At 40.0% G+C, this 27,512-nt stretch overlaps 1 protein-coding gene across 1 annotated transcript; it reads right to left on the bottom strand.

Annotated features, from left to right (window-relative positions):
• Nucleotides 1-994: 994 nt before the first annotated feature.
• LOC115591537 (protein ENL) lies at nucleotides 995-26,756 on the bottom strand. Its single transcript, XM_030433610.1, has 13 exons — nucleotides 26,621-26,756; nucleotides 17,835-18,015; nucleotides 17,032-17,114; nucleotides 15,262-15,405; nucleotides 13,966-14,091; nucleotides 12,322-12,625; nucleotides 11,944-12,266; nucleotides 11,262-11,352; nucleotides 11,009-11,120; nucleotides 10,016-10,115; nucleotides 9,489-9,557; nucleotides 7,875-7,946; nucleotides 995-7,452 (listed from the first exon to the last, which is right to left on the bottom strand). The coding sequence occupies exons 1-13, from the start codon at nucleotides 26,630-26,632 to the stop codon at nucleotides 7,324-7,326; spliced, it is 1,746 nt and encodes a 581-aa protein (XP_030289470.1). The 5' UTR covers nucleotides 26,633-26,756; the 3' UTR covers nucleotides 995-7,323.
• Nucleotides 26,757-27,512: the final 756 nt, after the last annotated feature.

Genomic DNA, 27,512 nt, shown 5'->3' on the forward strand with positions numbered 1-27,512 from the left:
AACTGCATTTGCATTTTACATTTAAATAGTTTAGTTATTTGTGTAACATTTTAATTATTTTTAGTTTTTTATCAGATCATTTGATGTAAAACAAGAGTTTTTAATGGCACCATCCAATAGTGGGAATGCCTTTTCTTTTTTCCCCTCTGTTTTTGTTTATTTTGACTCACTGAGTCGCAGCATGACAGTCACCCTACAGTGATCCGCAGGTTATGATGGTGATGGAAATTAAGTGGGGCTACCATTTGATGATAATTATTTAACTTATTAATCAATTATATTGCCTAATAATGGGGGGGGGGGAAATCACATATTTATCCATTAATTGTCCCGAGATTGCTTATTTTTCTCAATTACACTCAAAACCCCAAAGATGTGCAGTTTCACAGAGGACAAAAGAACCAGCATGTATTCACATATGAGAAGCTGCAACCAGAAATGTCTTTAAAAAATACTAAGCCACTATTTAAAATCAGAATTGTTAATTATCTGATGACTGAATAATGAAATCGTATAAGCTTTGATTTAAAAATAGATATGTCTGAAGTATTACATTTTCAACAAGGTGAACTGGGGAAGCTCTTATAGAAAACAATCTCACCCAAAGATAAAGGGAAAGTTAAGTCAGCATTTAAAGTTTCCACAGTTCACACATTTTCTATCACCTCACCACAGAACTGTAACTGCTGTAACGTGTAATACTGAATTATTTGTGTAAAACAGTGAACAGTTAATACTGGAGGTTAAACTGCCTCACGGTTCTCACACTAAGTTTGTCATAGAGAACAATTTATTGATCAGCCTCTGCCAATAAACGTCCGTCCCTGTGGTGACATTTCCTCGATAGATGGTCAGTGCATTATGAGCATTATTACCCGGCCGGCTGCTTGTCCTTTTAACCCCGCAGACTGCATTGACCATCACATGAACCTTACATGAACCCGCCACACAGCCATGACCGGGTCACACGGCGGTCAATGATCGGACACGCGGGGACAACAGTACTTAATGACTTTATTAATAATATGATTTCAAAATAAAAAATAACATTAAAATAACGTGTTTCGTCCTTGTTAACAACTTGCATCATATGGCCACATGGTGGCATGGTAATGCCAAGTTTTTATTGTCAAAAAAACCAAATTGTTCTGCCATCCAGTTCATTTGTTCTGCCCATCATTTGCAGCTTGGACCACATACATGGAACACATTTGGGACTCCACCTCCCCCCTTTTACCCCCAGTTAAAAAAAAAATCAAACCTTTTATAAATACAGGCAACCCTGTCCCCTTGTCACAGACACATTATGACGACCACTGACACAGGAACATCCCGTCTGCACATGCCCCCTCCCCCCCCCCCCACATATTTTCAATGAACCATTTTGCTCTAAATCTTTCCTCATCCCTTCAAAGATCCACACAGTAGATATTCTACCTTTGCTGTATTATACACTTAATATATATAATAGTCTCAGCTGAAATGCTCCACTCCCACAGACCTCCTCACAGTTGCGAAGTGGCAAAGCTACGATGGTTCCAGAAGTGTTTTTCTCCTTTAAAGCAAACCAGAAAACCAAAATAAGCACTGCATGAAGGTCAGATAGGCCGGCCAACCATATTTACTTCTGTTTATTTAAATGTTACACTTGCTAGCAGGCTTTTCCCATTTTCATTTTCATTCATATCATCAATTTTGCTGAAACACAATGACTCTCCCACGTAATGTAACAAAGAATTTTACATTTGGTGATTGGAAGTTTCAATTTGCATAATTAAATCTAGAGTTCAATGCTGTTCAAAAATGAAGAATACCTGCAACTGTCTGTCAAAAGGGGAAAAATAATCAACACTATTACTTCTGGAACCATCTACCATTCCACTACGTGACTCAATTGTTTCCTATGATGTGTTTCATCAGGCTCAAGTTATCATAACACAATAAAATTAGGCATTTGGGTACAGACGTCTATGAATGAGTCGAAAAGACACTCAAATCATAAGTGGAGGACACAGAAAACAAATATTTTAGCTCGACAGTTCAGTTCCCTGAACAAAACTCCTCTCGTCTCCGTTCTGGTCCAGTTATTCCGACTGGAAGCAGAGGGTGATATCAAAAGTTTAGCTCATCCTGCAAATATTTTCCAACACCTGCTTCTTGGTGTTTCAGCTGTCATCAGAGTCATGACACACAAAAAACATACAGGGAACATCCCCATAACATTTTCTGCCTGAAAAAGATCCAACTGGCAAGTTTGCTTGTGAATAATAGTGACAAATCATGCCAAAATGAAGACAATTAAATAAGAAACAGACAGAAAAAAAAAAAAAAGGTTGGCAAGGAAAAGAAAAATCAATTCATATTGTATTGCATGTAAATATTGTATAAAATCCTTAAAAATACAGTTTAGGTAACTACTTAAGTACTGAAGTCATCACAGCCAAAAGTGCAGAGGTCCATAAATAAAACATTGACTGTGGGTAGACAGTGGGGCTTCTCTCGAGTCCCCACGTAACCTCCCCTCTCAACCACCACAACAAGGGACTGAATGAGTGCCTGGTCAAAGGTCAGAGTTCATGAACTAGGACTTTAAAGTTCCCACATTGATGCACAGAGAGGACAGGAAGGTTGGTTTTTAAATCTCTCCCATCGCTGACAAACATACTCGCAGATGCACAAACGTCACTCACACAGTTTCAAAGTTCATTCTCAGTAATCACGGCCTGAAGTTCTGTTGACGGAGGCACACCTAGAGAAAATGAGGGTGGGACGGGGGAAGAAGTGAGGGCAGGAGGGGGTTACTGCAGGGCACGTAAGGCGGCAGGGATCCTGGTTATTCTTCTTTTTTTTTGTTCGAGACACATTTTCCGTGCTCAGGCGGCGTTTACAGTAAGGGCAGAGGGAGTGTGTACAAGTCGCTGAGCCAGGCAGGCAACAGAAAAACAGAGCGAACCATTAAAGCTATTGAAGCGTCAGAATAAAAACAGTCGGCAGGAGGAAAACGGAGGAGGGAGTGAGGGAGGGAAACGCTCATTGAAGGTTTGAACCACAGTGGGTTGGCGTGTGTGTGTGTGTATGTATGTGTGTGTGGGGCCTAGAGGGGCCACAGGAACTAACACACCAGGGGCCTGAATCAAGAAGCAAGTTCACCTCAGTCAGGCTTTCTTTGAGTGTTCTGGTCTCACAAAGCTGCCTCTTGGCTCCGTTAACCCACAATTTACCAAAGTGGGTGGACGTTTGTTTACATTTTAAAACAGGGCAATAATAACTGGAAGATGAAACTGCTGATCTCTCTGAGGGGAATTTTGTCAGTGCAGCAGAAAAAAGGTAAAATTCAGTTTTAAAAAATATTTGAAAAGATCAAGACCAGTAGGCAAAATACAGTAAACAATATTTACATATATAAACATAATAACAACAATAATAGTGACATAATGCAATACTCACATAACAGTGGCCAGTATTATTATTAAACGTGCTTAAGTGTGAAAAATGTGATTATTGATATAATGCTTCAGTGTCTTGATGAACAATTACAGAACCTGACCGCAAAAGTAACACTAAGTAACACTTAATGTGCACAGGAAAGGAAAAATTATTGCTCATTATTTCATCGCTACAGAAAGAAAAGCTCTGATTGGCTGCCAAGCGTCCATTAAAACAAGTTTATGTATCCAAAATAAAGTCTGGTCAACAGTTAAGTTGTTATCAATCAGTGCACATGGTATATCAAACTGCATGTAACCACAGCAACAACAACTTCACACTTAATTTTGGTAAAGTCAACCTAACCAAGGTCTCACTAATTATTGAACTAGGGCTGCAACTAAAGATGTGGATTGTGAGTTAATTTATTAATTGTTTGTTTTACCAAATGTCAGGTGATGTTTTCATGTCTTGTTTTGTCTAAAAGCCAAAGACAATCAGTTTAATCTAATATAAAACAGAGAAAAAACAGTAAATATCCATATTGGAAAGGCAGTAAAGAGAATTTTCTGCCATTTTTGGATGAAAAATCACTTAAAAAAAATTGTGAGCAATTATGTTTCTGTCAATTGAATTATCGATTTGTAGTTGCTCTATATTGAACGACAATTTAAATAGGCTACATTAATTTCTTTGGAAAAGTGGCTACGACATAAGTGTGACAAAACATGATATCAAAAATACTACACAGCGGAAACTCTTGCTTCATGCCGTTCGTTCGCTGTGTACAGCAGAACATCTCACAAGTTTTATGTGTCCAGGTGCTGTGTTTATATAGACGTTACTGTGCCAATTAAAGAATAAGTTAAAGCTACAGTTGTTGTGTGGACAATTTTCATTCATTTCAATTTCAAAGTCATTTTTTTGGTGTGGATGGGCCTTTAAACAACGTAAATTGGTTCAAGTGAGCCTGCTTTGTAAAACCAGTCAGCGTGGGTTAGTTATCTGTCAATAATCTTGCTTCATGATTCAGGTCCCTTAGAAATACATTTTAAATATTGAGTGAACGGAAACACAAGGAGCGTTTTGTTTAGCTTATTTTTCTGCCTACATGCCCTTCGTTGATGCTCTTCAAGTGCCTGGTAACTTGGTATCAAACGCTCCAAAGCTAGTTCTAACAGTTGAAGAGGGAACACCGACCCTATTCAATGAGACAAAATGCACAACACAGCTGAAGCAACTGTTACTACAGGAGCTAATTAATGTGAGTAACTACCACACAGTCACCTGACGATTCCTCTTTAAAACACTGAACCTAATCTCAGAAAGCAGGAACATAAAAACATGACCACCATCAGTGAGAAACAGTGGTATTAAAACTTCTAGAGAAATGACAAAATGGCAACAGCCTACAAAGACACCGGAGAAGGAGAAGCAGGGATGGAAGCCATTAAGACAATACTGGATATTCAGGCATCCCTATTAACACTTGTTTCCCCAAAGGGGGGTATTTTGGGGGGGTTTCAATCTGTGTGACGATGGCTAACAGAGCGCACACCCCCCCCCTCACACTGCAAGTCGCAGAAAAAGGCACTAGAGTGGGGCTGTTGCTAGCCGTAGAAAAGTAAAAGCGATATACATTCATAGCTCACAGGTTATCTTAACCGCAATCTGGGAATAAATACACAAAATGCACTTGTAGAAAAATAAAATGTAAAAAAGCGTGGCCCCTATTTTTCTTATTTTTGGATTCTGGGAGACAAGTATGGCTACTTTTTCACGGCTTTATTTTTATTATTTTTTTGAACCCCCACCCCACCCTACCCTACCCACCACTTAGAAGGCAATTCAGGAGTGATCCTCCACTGCTCTGGCCGCGAGCAGTCGAGCCCTTTCATGCACGCCAACATGGGAATAAGGGAGATGAAGAAAGAGGAGGGTGTAGAGGATGAGGGGGATTCAGTGGGAAAGGGGGAGCTGTTGGTAAGAGGTCAAAGCTCAGCTTTCAGTGCGAGGAAGTAGAGGGGGAAACTCAACAGAACATGTGTTTTCAAATGTTGAGAAAACAGAGAAAGCTCATCCATAACATAGTCACGCAGACACACACACATACATACATACAGCATACGTCTCAGTGTCATCATGTACAGTGTTGAGTGTAAGGACAAACATGTGCTGGGTGCGACTTAAACCCCTCTATTTAGCATTTATAAGCACGGTGAACATTTAATAATAATTTGATAACAGTTTTATGTGTTGTACCCACCTCTATAAGGACATTTAAGATTATTTTTTAAAGGCGGATCTTAGTAGCAATTAAACAACAATTTCAAATTTACATGTATTAACCCATCAAATGTGACCAGATTGTAGCGTGATGTGAAAACTATTTGGCGGACCCTGCCACCTCTCTAGCATCAAACAGTGTTCTGGGGATCTTATTTTCTTCAAAGAACAGCTTTTTATTCAGTTATGGAGAAGATAAATATTTCTGATTTTGTATTATTACAATGTTCATATTATAAATATTAAAATTCTGAGTTTGAATTTATTCTCCACAACTATAAAGTGCTTCCTCAACATTTTTAACCTTAAATTCTTACATTTTTCCCTTTAAAAGTACAGTATTTGTCAACATGTATCGCATTGAGACATACTTTACATTATAACAACAGTGTTTCAACAATATTGTCATTCGAGCTGCAACCATTAGTCGATTTATTGATCAAAATACGATTAAATGCCAACTATTTTGATAATCAATAACTGTTTTTGTTATTTTTCAAGCAAAAATGTAAGACATTTGCTGATTCCAGTTTCTTAATTGTCAGGGTTTCCTGCTTCTGTTCGTCATGTATGATGATTAATGAGGAGTATCTGGGCTGTTGGTTGGACAAAAGGAACAATTGGAAGACGTCATTTTGGGCTCTGGGAGATTGTGACAAGCACTTTTTCACAATTTTAAGACATTGTATAACCGAACAAAAATAATTGTTAGTTGCAGCCCTAATTCTCAATCATTATCTGTTCGTAAAACCAGCCTCCACACGTGTGTGCCCACGGGCGTCATTGACAAATACATGTCAAATCACATATCTGCCTACAACTACATTATGATGTGTCATAAACCATTAATTCAATGTTTGCATATTGTTTGAAAATGCCAAATGTGGGGGTTTGAAGTCAAGGATTACCTGAATCTGTCTGTTTTTCATGTGTGCGGTATAGGAGGGACACAGTCTCGAAACTGGGCTCGAGCTCCATGAACAAAGAGAAGTCGGTAATCACAGAGACAACATCTCCTCTTAAACCTCTGCAGCGCCCGCATGCACACGCACACACACGCACACACACACACACACACACACAGTCAACACACACACACGACTCAACAGTATGTCGGGAGAGAAATGAGCTCCAGCTGACAGCAGGGGGAAGGGAACTGGAGCGTTCTGCCAAGTAAGGAGTGTGCGTGTGAAGGGGGAGGAAATGGGAGGGAGGGGGGAGTATTGGCTTTGCAAAGGCGAGAGCAATATGAGTGCAGGGGGGTGAAGGAGGGGGTGTGGGGTGCATTCCACAGCTCTGCACAGACAGAAAAAAAAAAGATGTGTAGTGAAAATCCTGACTGTAGATGGAGTTTTCTCCCACCCCTCCCTTCCACACCTCCTCCTTCAGTCTCCTCCCCAGCGTCACCTGAAGGTGGTGTGTCTTCATGTGTGCTTGTGTTTTGTTCGAGTGTTTCTGTTTGTGTGGTAGTTGTTCGACGGTTCAGTCAGGCCTGTGAGACGGCTGCGACAGATGTGGCTGCTTATCCCCTCCTTAAAAGAGAGGAGAAGTGGTGGCGAGTCTACCTCCGCGCTGCCATCCACACACCGGTTTCCCCACGCCAGCTTCCTGTCACGTGGCCGTCGCCTCTAGGTAGCTCTGTAGTTTGCGGACGGTGGACTCGTCCAGTGAAAAGAGGTCAAAGTCAAAGGTGGTGTTGGTCACATTGAAGTGGCCCGTCTCTTCAATCAAGTTGACGATCTGACAGAGGAGAGATCAATTCATCATTTACCATTGTTTTCCTTCAGATCACTTTACTTACCTTTTAATACCACATACAGCACAATTCAATATGTGTTTCATAATAAGACCTTCAATCAGACCTAGACATTTTTTTTATTATAAAATCAAATTTTTCAGTACTTCCACTTCAAGCTGTGTGATATGACGACGTTTGTTGTGTGATGATATTACATATTCCATGACATTATTACCTACATCATGCAAGAGAAAACACTTAAAATGAAATGTGTTAACTTTGTCCATTAGATCTCATTATTCATGCTGAAACATAATGATCGTCAACACTTTCATTGTCTTTTCATGTCAGTATTCCAGTTGGTGTTGAATATGGTGTTTGTATGATGATTATCAACATGAGAGACCACGGCATGAAGACACACCTGCTGTAGGACGTTACGCTCCCTTAAAGCCATCAGTCTGCGATGGAGATCCACTAATTCTTCTGTGTAGGCCTGCAGAGAGGACAGTGAACATGGTCGGTTTAGTATTCAAGTTAAATGTCTAAATTCAAGGACAGCAGAGACTCATAGGGATGTTCCTTTGTAATCAAAAAATCAAACTTCAGTACAAACACAGGGAAACATTTTTTAGCTAGGGGTAATGCTAATTAGTAATGTAATTTTTAATTAGAGAGAAAACTAGCAAACCTTGCTGACTGATAATCATGACACCAAACCATCTTAGAAGTAATGTCTGGGCGCTTTTTGGATTCAACACCATAGAGGGCAAAAATCAAAGATAAAGGTAAGGTTGCTTACTGTAATCTTAGTTAATCCGGCAACAGCAGAGGACCAGAAAACGAACATTAATTAAACAACATTTGGTATGTCAGGATAGATTCAGATGATGTCTGCTGAATTACTTTGAAAGAATTACTTTCAACTATTGCTAATCTATAAAACACATTTTCGTCATCTTTTTGATGTGAGCACACACAGTAAGTGCATTTCAAATAACGGCCTGAAACGTGACAAATTATTGTTATGCATTCACACCATTTGGCTAAACAGATGCAGCCCAGCTAGTTGACGATAAATTTGTTGGCGTCAATTACATGGCATCTGTAAGGTCAGTTAGCTCGTTGGCTGAGGATGGCGAGAAGATGTATTATCACAACTAATATTGTCACTGCGATATTAAACATCGTCTCTTTCCTTGAACTTGAATTTTTGTCCAAACTTTGAAAAACAAGTCCCTTTAGAGTTGAGATTTAGTGAAGAAACTTGGGGCACTTGTGAGTATTGGGATAAAGCGTTTGTGCACTGGGAGAAAAAATATTGCACTTACGTTTTGTCTCTATGACAATTCTCTTGACAATGGCTGCCGTATGGTCACACTGCTCTTTTGCAATTTACTATCCATGTGTTTAATATTTGATATCAGGACATGAGAGCAAGAAGGACATGACATGATCCGTGGGAGACAAGGACACAGTGAATATCATGGCCGGGGCCGGGAAAAAGCAAAAGAGTGACGGTGACTTCATCAGTAGCTTTTCTGAAAAGTTGAGAGATTTTCAACTCGCTCGAAGCAGCTGCACAAAAAAGGCGGATGGCCGCCTGCTGCCGCAGACGCTCGCTCCTCAGAGGGAACAACTTAAAAAAGATGCTGGTGCTCAGAAAACATTTTTTAAAACCTGGGACTATTTGATTGAAACTACACCTTTTAACCTTTTAATTTAATCCCTGTGGGATTCAACCTTTTTCCTGATGTCTTAACAGAATCCATAAAACTGAGCATATGTTTTAATGTGAAGGGGTGAAATAGAACCTGTTTGCCAGAGTTTTATCACTACATGAATCATCTTGTTACAAAGAAGAAAGAAGAGATTTATTTTCAAGGGTTCAAAGGCCAGAGACTGTCTACTGTCTGCGCATCTGGATCAATTCACTAGCCATCACTCCATATTGAATTCATTGAATATTGACAGAAACATCGAATGTGTATGTGTGGGTGAGAGTTAAAGCATAAAAAGTTTGATTTACCCTTCCTACCTTGTCGTATCCCTTCTTCAACACCTTCTCTGAGCGAAATGAGGAATCTGGACTCTTTCGGCCAGAAACCTGCAGAAAACATATTGGAGAAAGAGAAAAAAAAGAGGGAAAGGGGAGAGCAATTTAAAAGAGATGATACAGAGATGAGACACAAAGGCTTGAGGAGATCTGGGACAGTGATTGTATTTAATAAAGCTGACATTTCTGTCTGCTCAAAGTCTTTAGGCTATTCTGTGTTAGGAAACAAGACATTAAAAATATGGCATGTAGTAAAATTCATCTCTGTCTAAACTACTGCCTCACACTGTTCTGGCAATATTATTTTGACAATTTTACTCATCTATGTGTTTTTAAGCCATTTTTTCTAAAAGTACCACACAAACACACAAAAAAAGACTTAGGAGGAAGGATTATCCTGAAGAACAGACACACCGGATGATAAAAATGTACAATAATATTGTTAAGAATAAATGAGGCCTGAATCACTCATCAGCAGGTCGCACTCTGACTCAGCCTGCATGACTCACTTTGTTGTTGGAGGAGTTGTGTTTCTGCGGGGGCGGGGCGGGGTCTCGACTGGGGCTGTGCGAGCCGTCACTGCTGTCACTCTCGCTTTCCAGGCTGAGTCTGTCAGGGGACAGGGTGAGGTCAGAGGTCAGTCACACACAGACTGACAGACAGAACACATTGTCAAACGGCTTACCATTGTACTTGAATGATGTGCGTCTGTGATATCTGCATCATCAATATCTGCTGTTAATATGGCAGTCAATAAATAAAATCTACGTTAACTGTTTTTGGTTCCAAGTTTCATTTGGTGAAGGAGACAAATATGTAAAGAACAACAAGGGTAAGTAATATTAAAAAGAGACACAAAACTGTCTCTCTGACTGCATGTCATATTGTTCAAGGTAGTTCTATTAAAATCTCAGAGGGAATCTCTGCCGGTCCGTACAACATCAGATCTGAGGCATGTCAGATTATGTGTTAAAAGCCATTTGAACTATAGTGCTACTAATTCTGTAAATGTTTAATAATACTGATGCAAACCAAAACTTCCAGTCAGCTGTGTTTATATCAAATTTTAAATGGGTGCATAAAAAAACCTGACTGTAAATACTGTAAATAAAAAAACACCTGAAAAAGACAAAATAGGCTGAGGTAGAAAAGTTGGTGTAGGGATAAACAAAAAAAATTACACCCAGAAAGGCAGGAAACAGACTTGGCAAATAAATCATGATGTACATGGAGCATGTGACATAAACGTCCACTTACAGAGAGGAAAAATAAAAAGAAGAGGAAAACATCACACTAGAGGTACAACAATAAATTAATTAGTTGTCAGCTATTAAATGAATTCTTAAATGTGCTTATTTTCAAACCAAAACATTTTAGGATGATATCTTGAACTTTGGTCTGTAAAATGTCCGAAGATGGTGAAAAGTGTTCCCCAAACTTCTTATCAGTTAATCGTCAAATCTACAGATTAGAGATGTAGCGGTGAATTTAGGGAGACTCACCGAGAGTCCCGATTGGGGGGGTTGGTCTTGATGGGCGCCTCCTCCTCCGAGCTGCTGTCGTCATCGTCCGACTCTTCTGACTGGATCTCCTCCACCATGGACCGGAGGGGACCTGGGAGAGGACGACAGCATCATTCAAACTACAATGTTGACCTGACCCTTGCAACTCATGCAAACTTTTAACATACCCAAGTTACACGTTTCAACCGTTACAGAAAATTATCTTTGGTGAAAGAAGGTGAATGGACTCTACCTTGCCCTTGTTTCTGTCCAGGCTCAAAGTCTGAATCTGAACTGGAGTCAGAGCTCGAGCTGGAGTTTGAGGGACTCGAAGGGGCTGATTGCTGTAGGACCCCAAACAATAGACAAAAAAGAGAGATAGAGAATGTCCTGATAAGTCAGAGAGTTAGAATCCAACTCATGAGGTGGTTAATGTACTATTTTTGCCTTCTGGAGTAACTCCTATCTTCTGACTTTCATGGACAGTCAATATCAACAATTTAGGTCAAATAATTAAAAGAGATCAGTAGATTAATTGATACATCAAGTAAAAACCCCCATAACATTGTCTAGTTTCTCATTTGTGAGGTTTTGTAACTTTTCCTTCATCTTGAGTTAAAGTAAATTGAATATCTCTTTTTTGGGTTGGGACTTATTGTCAAACCAAACCAGACATTTGTGCTATTTTCTAATATTCTATAAATGAAAATAAATAAATTAATCAATAGATTAAAAAAGAAAAAAAAAATTTGATTTAGCTATCACAAACACTGTCTTCAGTTGCACCCTCAGTTACGTGATATATAATGATAATTAACACCATATAAATTATCTTGACAAGTTTAAATGAGATTTTTACACAGCTTGACATTATAAAAATAACCTTTTTACGGTCAAAAAATGTTGCGTCTTTCCACATTTTCATGTCAACATACCTCTGACTTTGACGATGCTTCATCCTCTGAATTCGACTCTTCTGACTCTGGAGGTTTCTTGGGCTCCTTCGGCTCCTGTGTGTCATTCTTGTCTTTAGCCCAGCGGCGAACTTTTTCCTTGGAAGGTTTCTTTTCTGCATATGGCTGGCTGGCTGCAGACGAGGAGGAGACTCGAGGAGAAGTTCCTGTGAATGCCCCACTGGTCGGCCCCTTCGGCCCCTCTGAGCTGCCCTTCTTCTGCTTTTTCGCGCTGGGTTTGGGAGACTCAACAGTGGAGGGTCGTTTCCCCGGGGCTTTGGACTCCCCAGGACCTCCCCCTCCCCCTCCCCCCCCCTCCTCCTCCTCCTCCTCCTCCTCCACCCCCTCCGCTCCCTGCACCCCCTCCTTTAGGGGACATGCCCTCCATCTTCGACTCCTTCAGGGTGAGTTTGGGCTCCTTGAATGCAGCCTTGGGTAGGACCTTAACTTCATCTTTCACTTTGATCTCTGACGGCTTTTTTGAAGACAATGACGAGGAAGAGGAAGGATCGCGGCCACTCTTGCTGCTTCCGTCTCTGTCGTTGTCTCCTTTTGACGTGGCTTTGCTCTCAGAGTCTTTTCGGGGCCGTTCACGGTGCTCCTTGGTCAGCTTGTGTGGTTTGGGTCCTTTGCTGCTGCCACCACTTCCTTCTTTGCTGGGTTCCTGGAGAAAGAATACAACAGCAGCACTGTAACTGACAATGAGAGCACTCAGCCAAAGGCTTCATAAACGGAGACAGGCTCAGCTGCATAAAGACCTCATCAAGCTCTGGCAAGTCTAGTCTGTACTGTAATAACATTATTTACTGTGAACCAGATGTAAAATTAAGCTCGACGGTCAGTGTGAACTTCAGCCAAAATAACAATTTTCTCAGTGATCAGTCTAAAAAAAAAACCTGCAATAACAAGACTGAGAGTCTACAGCTCTGTGGGGATATCCAATGGTGCTTTGAGCTAAATGCTAAAGTCAGTAAGCCAACATGCTAAGGTATAATAATTCTCATATTCACTAGCATAGTATTTAATATGCTGACATTTGCTTATAGATGTATGCAGAATTACGTTGTAATACAGTAGTAGTACAGTAGTAGTACGAAGACAGTATTACACACTGCTCCTGCTGTGAGCTGCCAATTTGGATTTACAGTCATGAGTCAACTGGCCATGGACTACATTTGTTATTTTACCGGAGTTATATTAGAACAAAGTCTTGTGTTGAAATGAGGAAACTTACACTTGTCATAAAACTTTGAGGGTGAGCAGATGAACTGATAACGTAGTGAAGGATGCATGTGTGCATCTTATCCAGAGGATTGGGACCAGAAGACTGGAGGGAGTCGCTATGTGAGTGTGTCTGTGTGATGTGATTTTTTTCTATGTCAGCAGATGGACACAGCTGGATGAAGCCAAGTCCTCTAGCTGCCTCAAGCTGCTGCTCAACAAACGCCCACTCATGTCATAATAATAATAATAATGAGGATTGAAGCGACATGTACATCTTTGTCAAATGAAGGGGACATTTTATTTATAGGTTATGAAGACATTAGGACAACTTGAAGATTGTCACCAATGTGGGTCTAGATGTTTTGTAAATTACTCAAAATCTGTAGAACAAAACACTTACAGAAGCAAACCCATACATGAATAAAAAATGTACTGGTCTGTGAAAGGTCTATAAAGACAGTGGCAACAAATTCAACTGTAGCAGGATCAGGTTCCTGGTTTCTCCTCATATGTACCCTCTCCTGGCAGATAAGCCGGCTGAGTAATTCTGCATACATGCATACAGATGCTCAAAAACAGCTGGGAATGATTACAAGCCTGAGTCAGCCTGTTCTAAAGACTGATTTAATGATGTTGTAGGCAAAGGGCAAGGCAAAGAGGGGTCAATAAAATGGACTGTAACAATCAATGAAGTTGTGACGCCATGAATGAATGAGCAAGCTGACATGGTGGGGATGACTTAAGATGGTGTTTTGTTTTGTTTTGTAAAATGTAACCAACCTTTGACACATGCGAGGTCTTGGTCTTCTTGGGGTCTGAGAAGGCTGAGAGGGGGATGGTGGGGAGCATCGGGTAGTCTGGACTTGGCCTCGACACGGCCTCAGCTCCCTCTGGAACCACCAACACCTGAAATCAAAGAGACAAGAGTCATGGAAGCCACTGGGCACAAAATATACATTTTACATCACTGATATTCACTACATGTCATTATTTGTAGTCTTTAAACTCTAATTAATCTGAGTCTGAATCTGCCAAGTAACTAGTGCCTCAATTTATAAGTAGCAGAAAAAGGAAATACTCTAACTCAAAACTCAAGAACTTAAAATGTTTTATTTTTTATGCAAATCCATATCAGTTCTAAATATCGGTCTCCTTGGTTTCTAATAATCAGTATCCGTCCTGGATTGACCCCTACATATTTAAACTACTTGGTGCACATACACAATTTATAACCTGTTTAACAACCATGCCTGCGAACATGATAGCATGATGGATAATGAGCAGGGACAATATGGCCTAGAGTGAACCAGCTACATACTGATTTTTTCAGTGCTTCCCAGCTATATAAAAGATTTCTTTCTGTTGACCATAATTAATGCAACATGTATACATCATAAAAACAATGGGGGAATCAACCAATTAAAACTGCTTCAAGGTGGGCACCCAGGAATAGTGTCACCAATTCAGTATTTGACCAAACATAAAACATGGTCACAATCTCTGAGTTATGGCGCTGAATAATGGCCACAAAATGTGTGACAGTGAACTTGACCTTGAAAACCAATATGTAATCAGTTCATCTTTAAGTCCAATGAGACATTTTTGCCAAATTTTAAAAAAATCCCTCAAGGTGTTTCTTAAATATTGCGGTCATGAGAATGGGATGGATGGATGACTTTTCACACATAATGAAAAGGTTTGAAAAGCTGCCTGTATGCACAATCCAGCATAACAACAATGCCCTGTCAGTGTTTAGCGTTGGTTATAGGTGCATACTAAGTCCAAACAGCCAACAAAAACTTTTCAGACATTTGGGGAACTGAATTCAATGATGTTGAAGACCTTTCAAGACCCGCAGATGCTCTGCATTGATGATATAGTTCAGACAGACTTGAAATAGGGGAATAAAAAACAATTCCAGAGGCAGCGTCTCCACCCACTTCACACCCATATTTGAGAATTCATCAAAAACATCATGTGGTAGCTGCTATTACAGCACTACTGTTTACTTAAGTCACTTATTTAGCCATCAGTCCAGTCGATCTGGCAGCCAGCCAGTGTGTCAGGCAGCCTCACCCCTCCAGCTTTGATCAGCTTTCTCCTGAATTCTTTGGTGGGGTTGTTGAAGGTGAGCTTCTCACAGCGCAGGTGGTTCACTGGTGGGTTGCCCTCCAAGTTAAGGAAGAGGTCGTAGTTAAAACACACCTTTTTTGGCTCCTCCTGAGGAAAGACAGCAGATAAAGACGGTTAACTCTCCTGTAACAGTAAATATGAGACAAACTAATCTGTGTCTGTCTTACTGCATTACTGCCTTTCATACCGAAACCTCTCAATACCTGCATATTTCACAACAAAAGATGAAAGCTGAATGAATGAACTATCACCCTGGAAGTCAATAAAAGAGACGAACAAAGCTGGAGCAGGCACACTGATAAGAAACAAGTAACATTCCTGAGAGAAGCTATAGAGAAGAGGACAATTAAAGCAGCGAGAAAGGCATTTAGACACACTGAGGGATTCTATAAAACAAATTATCTTCTTGTAAAGCAGGTGGAATAATGGCTGCTGATGTTAACACTACTTGTACTTGCCTTTGAGTATTTTCTTCATTTTTCTGACAGATTTGTCCACTGTATGCAAGTTAATTGCATCCAAGAGGAGGAAGTAACATTTTTGGGTGCAGTCCAGAGGTTTAATATCATAAAGAACTGCAGGAGCTGCACTAATGTGCACAGACCTCTGAAGCACCATCCTTATCTTGTAATGAGAGTTAAGTGGTTCTTTCTGTCTTTCATCATTCTTTTAAACGACTAATGGAGACTTAAAGGTGCCAGTATAATAGGGTGTGCTTGTTTTATTTCTATCACTTAAGGAGAGAAATGTCCCCTATTAAAGTAATGTTTTACTAACACAATTGTTCATTCTGATTGGCTGAGTGGAGATATAATAAATATATATGTACTGTATAATAACTCCTATTGACCTACTGGAGATTGTGTTAGTAAGGCTCACCAAAGAGACATGCATAACTGTACTGCACTCAAACATACAAGCACTTAAGTAATCTGATTATTTCTGGCTTTGGGCAATAACCTGATTTCTGAAGTATCTGGTAAAAGGAACAGCTGCTTTCTTTTGCCAAGTTGAGGAATTAACCTGGTAAACAAGGCTGAATTTCTGCTGGAAAAACCTGTTTTCCCCCCCTAACCCAGATTTTTTTGTTTATGGAAAGGCAGTCTAAAATTGGTCTTAATCTGTCATGAATCGTAAAAAATTACATTCATTTTGGCCAGGACTCACTTGTTAGAGGCATTTTGAATCTCAAGGGGAATATGTCTGGTAAAATAAAGGTAAAATGAATATAAAATAAAATAAAACATTGATACATACACAGAGAGATCTGTGCACAGTTCATACAGCTTTCAGAAGACTAAACTCCACCACATTCAAGCTACCTAAAACAAAAATGTCTAGACTTTTAAACTCTTCATCATCATAAATGCAATTGTGAAAATAAAGCTTTTATACCAATTGCAATCAATGTATAGTATTATTTTGTTTATTTTCTCAGCTGTTCATATTAACTTCGATTGTGTGTTTTAATCATGTTTACTTTTATGCTCATTTCGACATCAGGAGACAACAAACATGATGACGGGACCGTTTCATTTCAAATATTAAATAATTTTGGTTTGCATGTGTGAATTTATAGATGACACACCAGGTTGTTGAAAGTCACATATTTTTCAAGGATAAAATATTTTCAGTTCAAGCATATTCCCAACCTTTTGCTCCAAAGGTTTCTTTGAAGGAAACAAGCCTACAGTTTATTACAGTCTATCTCACCTTGTTCTTGAAGTAAACCTCAATAGGCATGAGGAAGCCTGCGTAGCCCGACTCCTCCACTTTGTACGGAGGTTCCTTGCATACTGCAGACAGACAAAGATATAATTACTACAGTAATACTACACTCACCAATACAATGCTATACTGTCATATGACCTAAATATATTAACTAAATTCATTCTGAGAAACACATACTCCTTAAAAGCTGTCACAAAATAAAATAAACAATTATGTTACATAATGGGAACGAAACAGTCTTAGGAGACTTCTATACTGCCATACATTCAATATGATAAACAAGAAAATGATTTTTACAATTTGTACAAAAAGATGATTGAAAGTAGAGCAATCTGTCATGATAAGAGATTTTTCAAACGGCACTCACACATGTTAGTGCATTGATAAGATTGACAGTGAGTTGACTTATCTTCAAATGTAGAAAAAATTGATTATTTCACTGCACCATTTTATGCAACTGTGCACTGTTCATGGAGATAGTGTCTGGATTGTTTACCTTAACTTTGACCCCTGTTGATTATCGCATTTTAAACTTGATTTGAAAATTAGGAGAGTTGTTGCACCTGCTCAATTTTTATTACCTGCTTGTGCAAAAGGAGCATCATGAAATAATGTGAAATGTGTTTGATTCGGCAGTCTCTTCAATTTACTTGGTTTTCAACATTTTAACTTTTGTGAAATTAGTTTCTATCCCTGTCGTCTGTGCAAACACCAATTAAAACACTTCATTACCTTGGTGTGCAACATATGCCATGAAAATAAAGTCAAGTATCTCTCAGTCTTACCTCTCTTGGGTTTGGGGAAGCTCTCGTGCAGGCGGAAGACGACCTTCTCTACAAAGTGCTGGATGTCGCCGGTCTCTGGCCCTCGGACAAACACCATCCAGTCGTGGGTGAAGCCTTCTGATGTCATTTTCTTCCTCAGCTGGGCTCGGTGGCCCAACTCCAGCTTCACCTGCACTGTGCACTGAAAAGAAGCAGACAGAAAAAAAGAGTCATGTACTATATGAGACCACAATAGGCCTGTAGATATGTGGAATATATATATGCAAGCCAAAAATAGGTTAAAAGTGAACTACAAGGGCAGAATGAGAAGCAGCAGATTTACTGAGATGGATATACTGATGAAGATGTAGAATGGAAACATTCGTCTGTCTTTGATTATCTTGACGCGGTGAGCAGAGCAAGGTCAAATAAATGCCTTGAGATTTTTGTCTTCTTCTGTTGACTCTTTTAGACCTTAATCTGCATTTGGGCTTTGTTGCAATAGAGATTTATATGCACTTTTAAAGCTCTTCTTTCCTCAAGTCTATGCTCATATAACCTGCATGACAGTCAGATACGATGATGTATTCTGAGCATTTATTTCACAAATTAAATGTGTCAGAGTAGAAAAAGAGACAAAAGTGGGTTTATTATACATGTTTCCTTGTCTAAGATAACATAAGGGTACAAATTGAGCAAATTTCATTCATACATCCCTAAATCACAAATAAGGCTCAAGGCTTACAGCATATTACGCCATCTATCCTGAAATCCAATATATGCATGAGTGAAAATTCCATTAACATAATTTGGAATTATTCCTTCATCTGCAGACACTCATTTTTTGATATCTGGTCAGACAAATTAAGACGATACAAAATTGCTTTGTTCTCATGCAATGGACACTTTGACTGACCTGATGTTGTACGGACAAAACAGTTAATGATGAAAATAATCAACAGATGAATCGATAACGAATGATGAATGAATGAAAACAGTCTTTAGTAGACCTGTTTGTCCCCCACAGCCCCTCATAAACACCTTGCTAACCGAGGCTGTTTAAGAAATAAACATCAGCAAAGCAAGAAGTGAGATTAAACCAAGGGGGCCATTATTCATTGGTTCTTATTGTGTCTTGAACAAAACCTCTGGGTCTCTATTTTGAGTGTGTGGACTTGATACTCAAGAGGAGAGGCTGAACACTTGGCCTGGACTGGTGTCGGGACGCTCCATGTGGAATGGGAGTGATTAGCTGCCCAAGCCGACTGATCTCAAAAGGTTCGTCCAGAAGAGGGGCACATTGTTGGCTACTTCTCTCTGCCAAGAACAATGACAGCGACAGGACGAGCAAATGACACTGTGCTGGTGGTGATTGGCAGAGCAAGTGAAGAGGCTATGGAGATGGAGTGCAGAAGGGGACGAGGGGGAGACAAGAGGGGACAGAAAGGCACTTTATGTCCAGGGGAGGACTGAAGAATGTGGGGATTTGGCCCCGGCAGAGAGCAGCTCATGAGCTGGGACTGAGTGGGGGGATTAGAGGGGACAGGATTGAGATGAGCTGGTCTGGCACTCTCCCACTCTCACACACACACAGAAACACACACATACACACACACACCTCCCCTGGCTGGCACTCCGCCCGGCCATTCTGTGGCAGTAATGCCCTTAAACTCCAGACTCCACCACACCCACAGCGAGCAGCCGTGGAGTCCCTCCAATCATCAACAACCCCCATCCCCCTGGCAACTTCACAAAATCAGGAATGTGATAAGGACAACATGAAAATCAGGATGATAATGAGCCAAAGAGGAAGACTCTATTAGAAACCAAAAGGGAACAATTATCTCAGAGCATGGACAAAATAAACATTTCTCCCAATTATCAGAAAATTGAGAGCCCAGGAGGCAAAATGAGGCGGAGAAAATTAGAGCTGAGACAATTAGTTGATTAATTGATTAGCTGATAATTAATCTGGAGCTATTTTGATGCAAAGGTACCAAACATTCACTGGTTCCAGCTTCTCAATTGGGAGGATTAGCAGCTTTTATTTAGTTTATCTGCCAGTGAACTTTGAATATTATGATTTTGGACAGAACAAGACATTTTTAAAGACATCAACTTGGGATCTGATATTAAACCTCCATTTTTCACTATCTTCTTGACATCTTATAGAGCAAACAACTGTTCAATCAATCCCAATCGAAAGAATCAAGATTGATCAAAAATAGAGATACACGATACAGAAAAAAACATAAAATAAAAACTGTGATTATTTTGACAAACGTCGCGATATGACTCATGATTGATGATCATTTTCGCGTCACATTTTTCATCTTCACTGAAAAAAAATACTATGACCATGATGATGTGACTTTGTCTGTCAGTCCCAAAACGTCCAAATAGACAACATTTAGACCCTTTTTACAGCTGAAATCGCCACTGTAGCTTCTAAGCTAATAATATTAGGGAAGGTGCACAAGTTCGAGCCAGTGAGGGTGTAAGTCATGTCTGTTCAGACCAATTCGGGATCTTCCAGCTAAGGACGAGTTGTACTGAACCATTCCATTTCATTTTTATGCTGTTTTTATGTTTTCAAACAAGACTTTCCTTAGGTTGTTTTGGGGACATCTGCAGATTTTCTATAAACTAGTGCATTGCCAGTAGGAAGCATGTATTCCTATAGAAAAATGGGAGGTTAAGTAGCTTTTTCATGGATGGCCAAATGAGGTTGTGTTTGAAGGTGGGACGTCAGGGATATAATGGCTGTTTTTGACTACTTTTGATTATACTATCATATTTCATCTTACCATTTACCTTGCCTTGTTTGGTGTCATTATTTTCAGCACAACCTCACATGTGTGACTGTACAGTCATTTTTTCATTTCATTTAAATTTTTCATTTTGACATATTATATTAACACTATGGACATAAAATCAGAAAATAACATAAAATCAGATTTTTTTACTGTGAAAACCACAAATATGTTTAATGAACCAATTGCATCAGTTATAATGCAAATATAAATTGTTGTTTGCTTAATTTGTGCATAAGTTTTTAAAATTTACAAAGTTATATGTAACTATTTACATTTAAATGCAGGCAATGCCTCAGGCTCCTCAGCTCAATGAAGAGCTGCACTGCCTGCTCCACATTCAGCATCTCCTCATTGTTTTGACTCACAACACATAAAAACGACTACACTACACACTAGGGCTGCACGATTCTGGAAAAAATGTGAATCACGATTTTTTTGCTTAGAATTGAGATCACGATTCTCTAGCACGATTTTTTTCACAAAATGTTTATTGCACTGATGAACTTGAACAAAAAAAAAAAAAAAACATTGTAGTATGAAAAAGCAATGTTTTTTTTTGTTTTGTTAGTTCTATCATTGGATGATAAATGATTTTTACAAAAGTAAAAAAAAATTAGTCTCCAAGATGAGAGGGCATCCTCTAATACCTCATGTTGTACAGTGTTTATTGGGGCCGTAGCTTTGGCTAGGTGATATGTGATAGCTGCTGTGATCGGCTTTCTAAAACGGAGGCATAATATTCTTCCTTTTCCAAAAGCCGCCTCAGAGGTGACGTGACGTGAAGCCCGAAGTTGGGCTGCAAACAGTTGACAACAAATTTGTCTTCAAAATAAGAGCTTTACATTGCACCCCATTGGAGTTTAGAACTGGGTTCTTAGCAGGGGGCTTTTAATTTGAAAGTAGCGACCGTTCCTAGCTTGTCGCTACAACAACAAGCTAGCAGTCGAGGCGGAAATAAGTGTACCGTCCGAGGCAGCAAATCGGCGGACCAAAACAAACCCCCAATTTGCCGCCCTCTGTCTAAAACCGCGGACCTAGCCGTCAATAGGACGGGCAGATTGGCGGCTTGCTGCCTTGTCTAAAAACGGCTTCTCACACTCCTTCCAAACACTCAACTGCAGGTGGGCTTCCGCCACTGAATCACGTGTTGTAAAGACGCTTTACCACAGGTTGAGGGAGGAGGCAGCGGCCGTGCTGCGTTTGGGGGCGCTTCAAAAAATCCGGGAGGAAAATAGGAGCATTTGTTTGTGATTCGGCTCGAGATATAAAATGCTTCAGAATCGCTGTGTGTAGAAATGAGATCACGTGTATGTGTGAATCGAGATCGCGATTTTTTAACGATTTTTTGTGCAGCCCTACTACACACTACACCAAACACTACATAACACACTAACTATACACTCCAAACACGCTATATGACACAAATCTCTCAATTCTCAAAACTCGCCATCTCTGTCGCTGTCTGTATCACCGCCGGCGTCCCTCACACAACTTTCCCTGTTCCTCAGCAACCAAACGTGCTGGTTGCGGACACTTTCGTGACAAAAGCCCGTTTTTATCGTTTCTTCCTGCACCAGACACAAAGCAAACGTGACAGCAATGTTCGCGAAAAAGCGTGGCAGACATCATTTACCCTAAGCCCGGTTTTGGACATGCCGGTGCGTCCGGTCCGTCGACTCAGGAGGTGGGCCGTGTGGGTGGGCTAGCAGCTAGCTACACACGAACATCAACAGATTCCGATTCCACTTTGTTGTCCTTGGATCTCCTCAGACCCGAACAGACTCGGTCCAGACTCGTTTAGTCTCATTAATCCACAACAGTCAGTTTAGATGCACCGAACGGGACCGAACCGCCAGCAAAATCCCGGTTCAGCTCGCACCGCTGCAGGTATAAATCCGCTTGTTTCTTAAGGTGTGTCGTGGGCTTGAGCTCTGCAGTGATTGGCTCTGGTGCGCACGTGGCTATGGTGGCTACGGTTGACAATGCTAGCGGAATTGCAAAGCATTTATGAAATAATTTATTAACGGTATCATTGCAGTCCAAACAAATCCAACGTCACACACCCTTAAACCACGCAGCAGCCATGTTGTAAGTCTCAGGTCAGTCTGATCCTGATCCGCAGAGATATTTGAGGAACACACACACACACAGACACACAGACAGACACACAGATGGACAGAGATTCTTTGCTTTTATAGAGAGATTGTTATTGTCTGAAAAACCCACATACAAATAATGTATTCTGATGCAACACTGACCAAAACAGCACAACATGACATTTTAGAAGCTGTAGTAAGCAACCGTTCAGCATTTTAAGAACAATTATTTAAACAATTTATTTAACCATTAATTTTCTATTAATGGCCTACTAAAATTATCATTTCAGGTCTATGAAATGCAGACAGGACGAGAGGGAACAATGTTTAAAGTCAAACTGAATGAAAATATGAAGATAATTCCTCTATCAAACCAGCTACTGGCGATTATTTCTACCAATAATCAGAAAATTAAGAGCCCCAGAGGCAGTGAATATAAAGACAATAATGAAAATCACGTTGATTGAACTGGTTATCAATTGAACGGCATCACTGTCTGAAAAACACAAGGGATCTAAAAAAAAAAACAACAACAACGATTAAGTTTCATTCAAGTCTTCCAGTATGAGATGGACAAAATGACTTTAGGCAACACATTTTTTTCTATCCTCAATAAAAGGAACACAGGGGGATACAAAACCAGACAACACAAAGCCACAAACATTGAGATGGTGCTCATGCTCTCTCTCTTTCTCATACACACACAGAGCTCCGATTGAGAGGATGAGAGGAAATACAAATTTTGGCAGACATGCTGGCACCCACAAAAACAATGAACTCCCAGCTGACTTGTAAATAACACCCCTCATGACCATGTTAAATCTCTGCCAGCTAATGAACGATTAAAATGAAAAGTCAGAAAGTTTTCCTACAAGGGGAGGACAAACAATCACTTCAGCAGCTGTGATTTCACAGTGCTACAGACTCCACTGAAATCCTTCCTCACACCCAGCCTTATATCTAAAAAGATGACACAGAGAGAGATGAAACAGTTACTTATATTGGAAAATGGTCAATCCCAGAGAGCCATGGGGGAGTCATAAATAGCCAATCTGCAGCACCCAAGGAAAACAAGTGAGTATTGGAAATAGGGTGTGTGAATGAGTGTGTGGGGATTTTGAGAAGCTGCATGACCACTCATCCTGTCTTCCCAAATGCTGTGTTCATTACATGCAGATCTCATGACTAAAGAAGAGCAGAGGTGTCAGTATTTGCACACAAAGACTTGGTCCCACTTCACTGTCCACAACACATGAAGCTGATTAACCATCATCCAGCTGTCCTGATGCTGTAATGTGCAATAAAAAGTCAAATGCAACATTTGCTCACAGAATTTGACTTTCTTCCAGATCTGACATACTCAGAGCGGCTGCATACCCAACGGTATAAAGATAGCGCACTCACAAATCTTCAGGACAGAGTTGACAAATCTCAATTTCAGCTCTTTATTTTGGCCATATCAACCAACAAGCTAATGTTCCAGCCTTGCAGCTTTCATCAGCGCATCTGTGGCCAAAACAAATAGGTGAAACTGAGATTTGTCAACTCTTCCCTAAAAATTTGTGACCGTGCTACCTTTATACTGTAAAATAAATTACTGGGAAGAGGCATCCTCTCACAGATGGGCTTTACAGCCGGTTTGTTACATCCACCTATCTAAAACAAAAGCAGTACAATACGGCAATGTTTCAAAAATATTGCAATTTCAATACTTCTCAATTATGAACATTTGAAAAGGTTTCAACTCTTTTTTTTCCAGTACTAGCTGCGTTTTTTCACTCTCCTCACCAACAGCGAGTTGACACATGTGTTGCTGTAGCACGCACATGGCCGTACCTCCTCAAGAAGTAAATTAACTGTGATGCCGTTGTTCTGAAGACAGAACACAAGCCTTGTTATATTAACTTTCAATCACAATCTAAAAATCTATGCCCTCAATGTTGTGACAATTATTCCTCGTGGTATTGAATAGGGGTTGACGGATGAGGCTTTCTCAGGCCCGATACCGATACCCATTATTAGAAATCAAGGATAATGAAAACCGATATTTGTGGCCCATTTTCATTTGCAGTAAAAATTAAATTGTTTGTAAAACGACCAATAATGAAATAAAGTACAATTTACTCAAGTACTCTTCTTAAGTACAATTTTGAGGTACTTTACTTGAGTATTTCCTTTTTCTGCTATTTTATACTTCATCCCCACTATATCCATTTGATAAATTTATTGACCAATAATTGTGGCATGTTACCAAGCAGATATTATTGTGGGTCATGCATTGTGTCAGAGGATGTTGCATCAGAGCCAAAGTATCATATTTTAAAATTTGTTCATTTTATCGGCAATCTGACAGAAAAAAATCACCTATACTGATAATGAGAAAAAGCTGAATATAGTCTGCCTAGTATTGAATATCGATCAAATATGAATATTTTTCAAGGTATTGTATCGAAGTTAGCGATCATTAGTTGTAAAATTCATGTCTATCAAATTCATGCCACTCAGTGAGGATCCATCTAGCACAAATCAATTCAATTGGCCAGGACCACGAATTACAACTTCCCAAATCATACATTTTAATAAAACCTCTCTAGACCAGTTTAACAAGATCTAAATATCATAACTTTTATAAAGGTCTGTTTCATTGCAAGGATGCATGATTCTAGCTATGCGTACCACTAAACTTGTGAATGTGCACGTAAGAATACAAAATGCAAATCTTTCTCATGAAACATTTCAATCAGTTCACATTCACGACAGAAGTACAACTACACAACTCTTTTAACTTGTAGCAGAAGACCTCCTCTGCATGAACACACACATTTTCTAGTTAAACTTCAAAGGGGCCAACACTGAATGGGGACTAGTTCCAAGAAAGTGGCTGAGACACTTTCCAAGGGTGTGTGTGGCCTAACCTTCTGAAATATAGTCCTGAATAACCTCAGGCATGTAGAGACTAACCCACTTTGAAGTAATATCTCCCTTGCAGTTAGCTCATGTGTAATTTGGTTAACCCACTTTTCTGTTTTCTGCAAAATAAATGATGAAGCTGTTTAAGATGTTATAAATCTTAACTGTGCAGATTTATACATGCAGTAGTATCAAAAGCGAAGCCTTGATCTTGCCAGAGCAAAGGGTTTATATGCAGGTCATTAAATTATGTTTTACATTCTGGTTTCTTTATAAAGATCCGCCAATGCATGGGTGGTCATCATGACTGGATCAAGTTCAACGCTTGCCACAGAGCCTTTCCACCATGCTACATGCATTTTACTCTACAATCATGAATGTGGTAGGCATTTAACATTAACCAACTGTCGGCTAATAATGCAAAGATATCACAAAAGTTGCATGGTCGTTTATAACCAGCCTTGCATGTGAGCTTTCAGGCCGCTGGCAGTGGAGACACCACCCCGCCTCTCCAGCCCAACCTGGAGAGGACAAATCTTTTCCCCGGCGCCTTGTAGCGGCTCCTTAGCCTTTAGCCAACGGCCGACACTCTCCTCATAGGTAGACTAGCTTAGCTTAGCTACACAAAAACCCGACTCAAATTGGTCTTCGTGGTGTTTAACAAGGTGCATGTGCGTTTTAAACACAACAGAGCGGAATAAACACCAGGTGTAAATCTCTTTGTGTGCCTGGTTGTGGCTACAGCTATGCAGCGGTGCTGAATGGTGTGGTAGACTGAAGCTAGCTAGCGGTAAATACCGATGTATGAGTGCCCAGCTAGCATAGCTCCAGAGCCAAACAACTACGAGTTCATTAGCAGCAGGAGCATTTTTTTCTTCTGGCTAGCAGAACAGAGGATTCATTCCTGCCCTGGCAGCGCGCAGCCTGCTGGCATTTTCTCCGTGAAAAGTTCAGATTCCACAAGGAGACACAAAAGCCACTGTACCTGGTTCTCCATGTTTTTCTGGCCTCAGTGATTGTTGTATTTATTTACAGCGGCGTTTGTGGAGTGTCTCCCCAGCCTCTGCTCCTCATTGTGTGTCAATCCAGCCCAGAAGCGGAAGGCAGACGGCTCCCCTCCCCTTCCAGACGGCTGCTGGCAGGCAACCAAAACAGAAAGCTCTCTCAGCCAATCAGCGAGGCGTAAATTTAAGCACTCTTGAAAGTAACCAATCGGGGCACGGGAGAGGCGGGGCAGACGCTGAGCTGCAAATACAATTAAAGCATTTTCTGGGGGTTTTCTCGAGTGACAGCGAGCATGTCCCAATGGCTACAGCTCTGTTTCAATTGTAAAATGCACATGATGTTAATTGATTTAATCGGAGTTCGACTGTATGAGAATCACGTCTTAGCCTTGCTATTAGTCTGGTAAATGAAATATCAATAACATCAACAATGTGGCATATTTCTAAGTCATACGACTTCATATGTATCACAGTTTTATTTGATAAAAAAAAAAAAAAACAAGTATGGTTTGTTTTCTGACCACAAATTCACATTTTTAGCAAACACAATCTAGTTTTCTCAGAGCTTTCTCAGTGACCACAGGCCAGTGCTTCTGGTTTATAAACCAGGCACGTTATATATCGATGAATAAAACAGCCAAATAAAACGTATATAAAAAAAGAAAAATATAAATGGCTCAATACTGATTGATTGATTTTTTTTTTAATGCAGCTGTCAACAGTCCATTGCATTTCGTTTTATCACAAACTAGCAAATTATTTTGCAGATCGTATTTAAACAAAATATTCTGCCTCCTCTCCCACACCGTAAAAAAAACTGGGACAAAAAAGGCTACCTTCCTTAGGCATAGCTAAAAATGTTCATAATCATCC

Source organism: Sparus aurata, chromosome 11 (genome assembly GCF_900880675.1).
Source record: "Sparus aurata chromosome 11, fSpaAur1.1, whole genome shotgun sequence".
Classification (NCBI taxonomy): domain Eukaryota; kingdom Metazoa; phylum Chordata; class Actinopteri; order Spariformes; family Sparidae; genus Sparus; species Sparus aurata.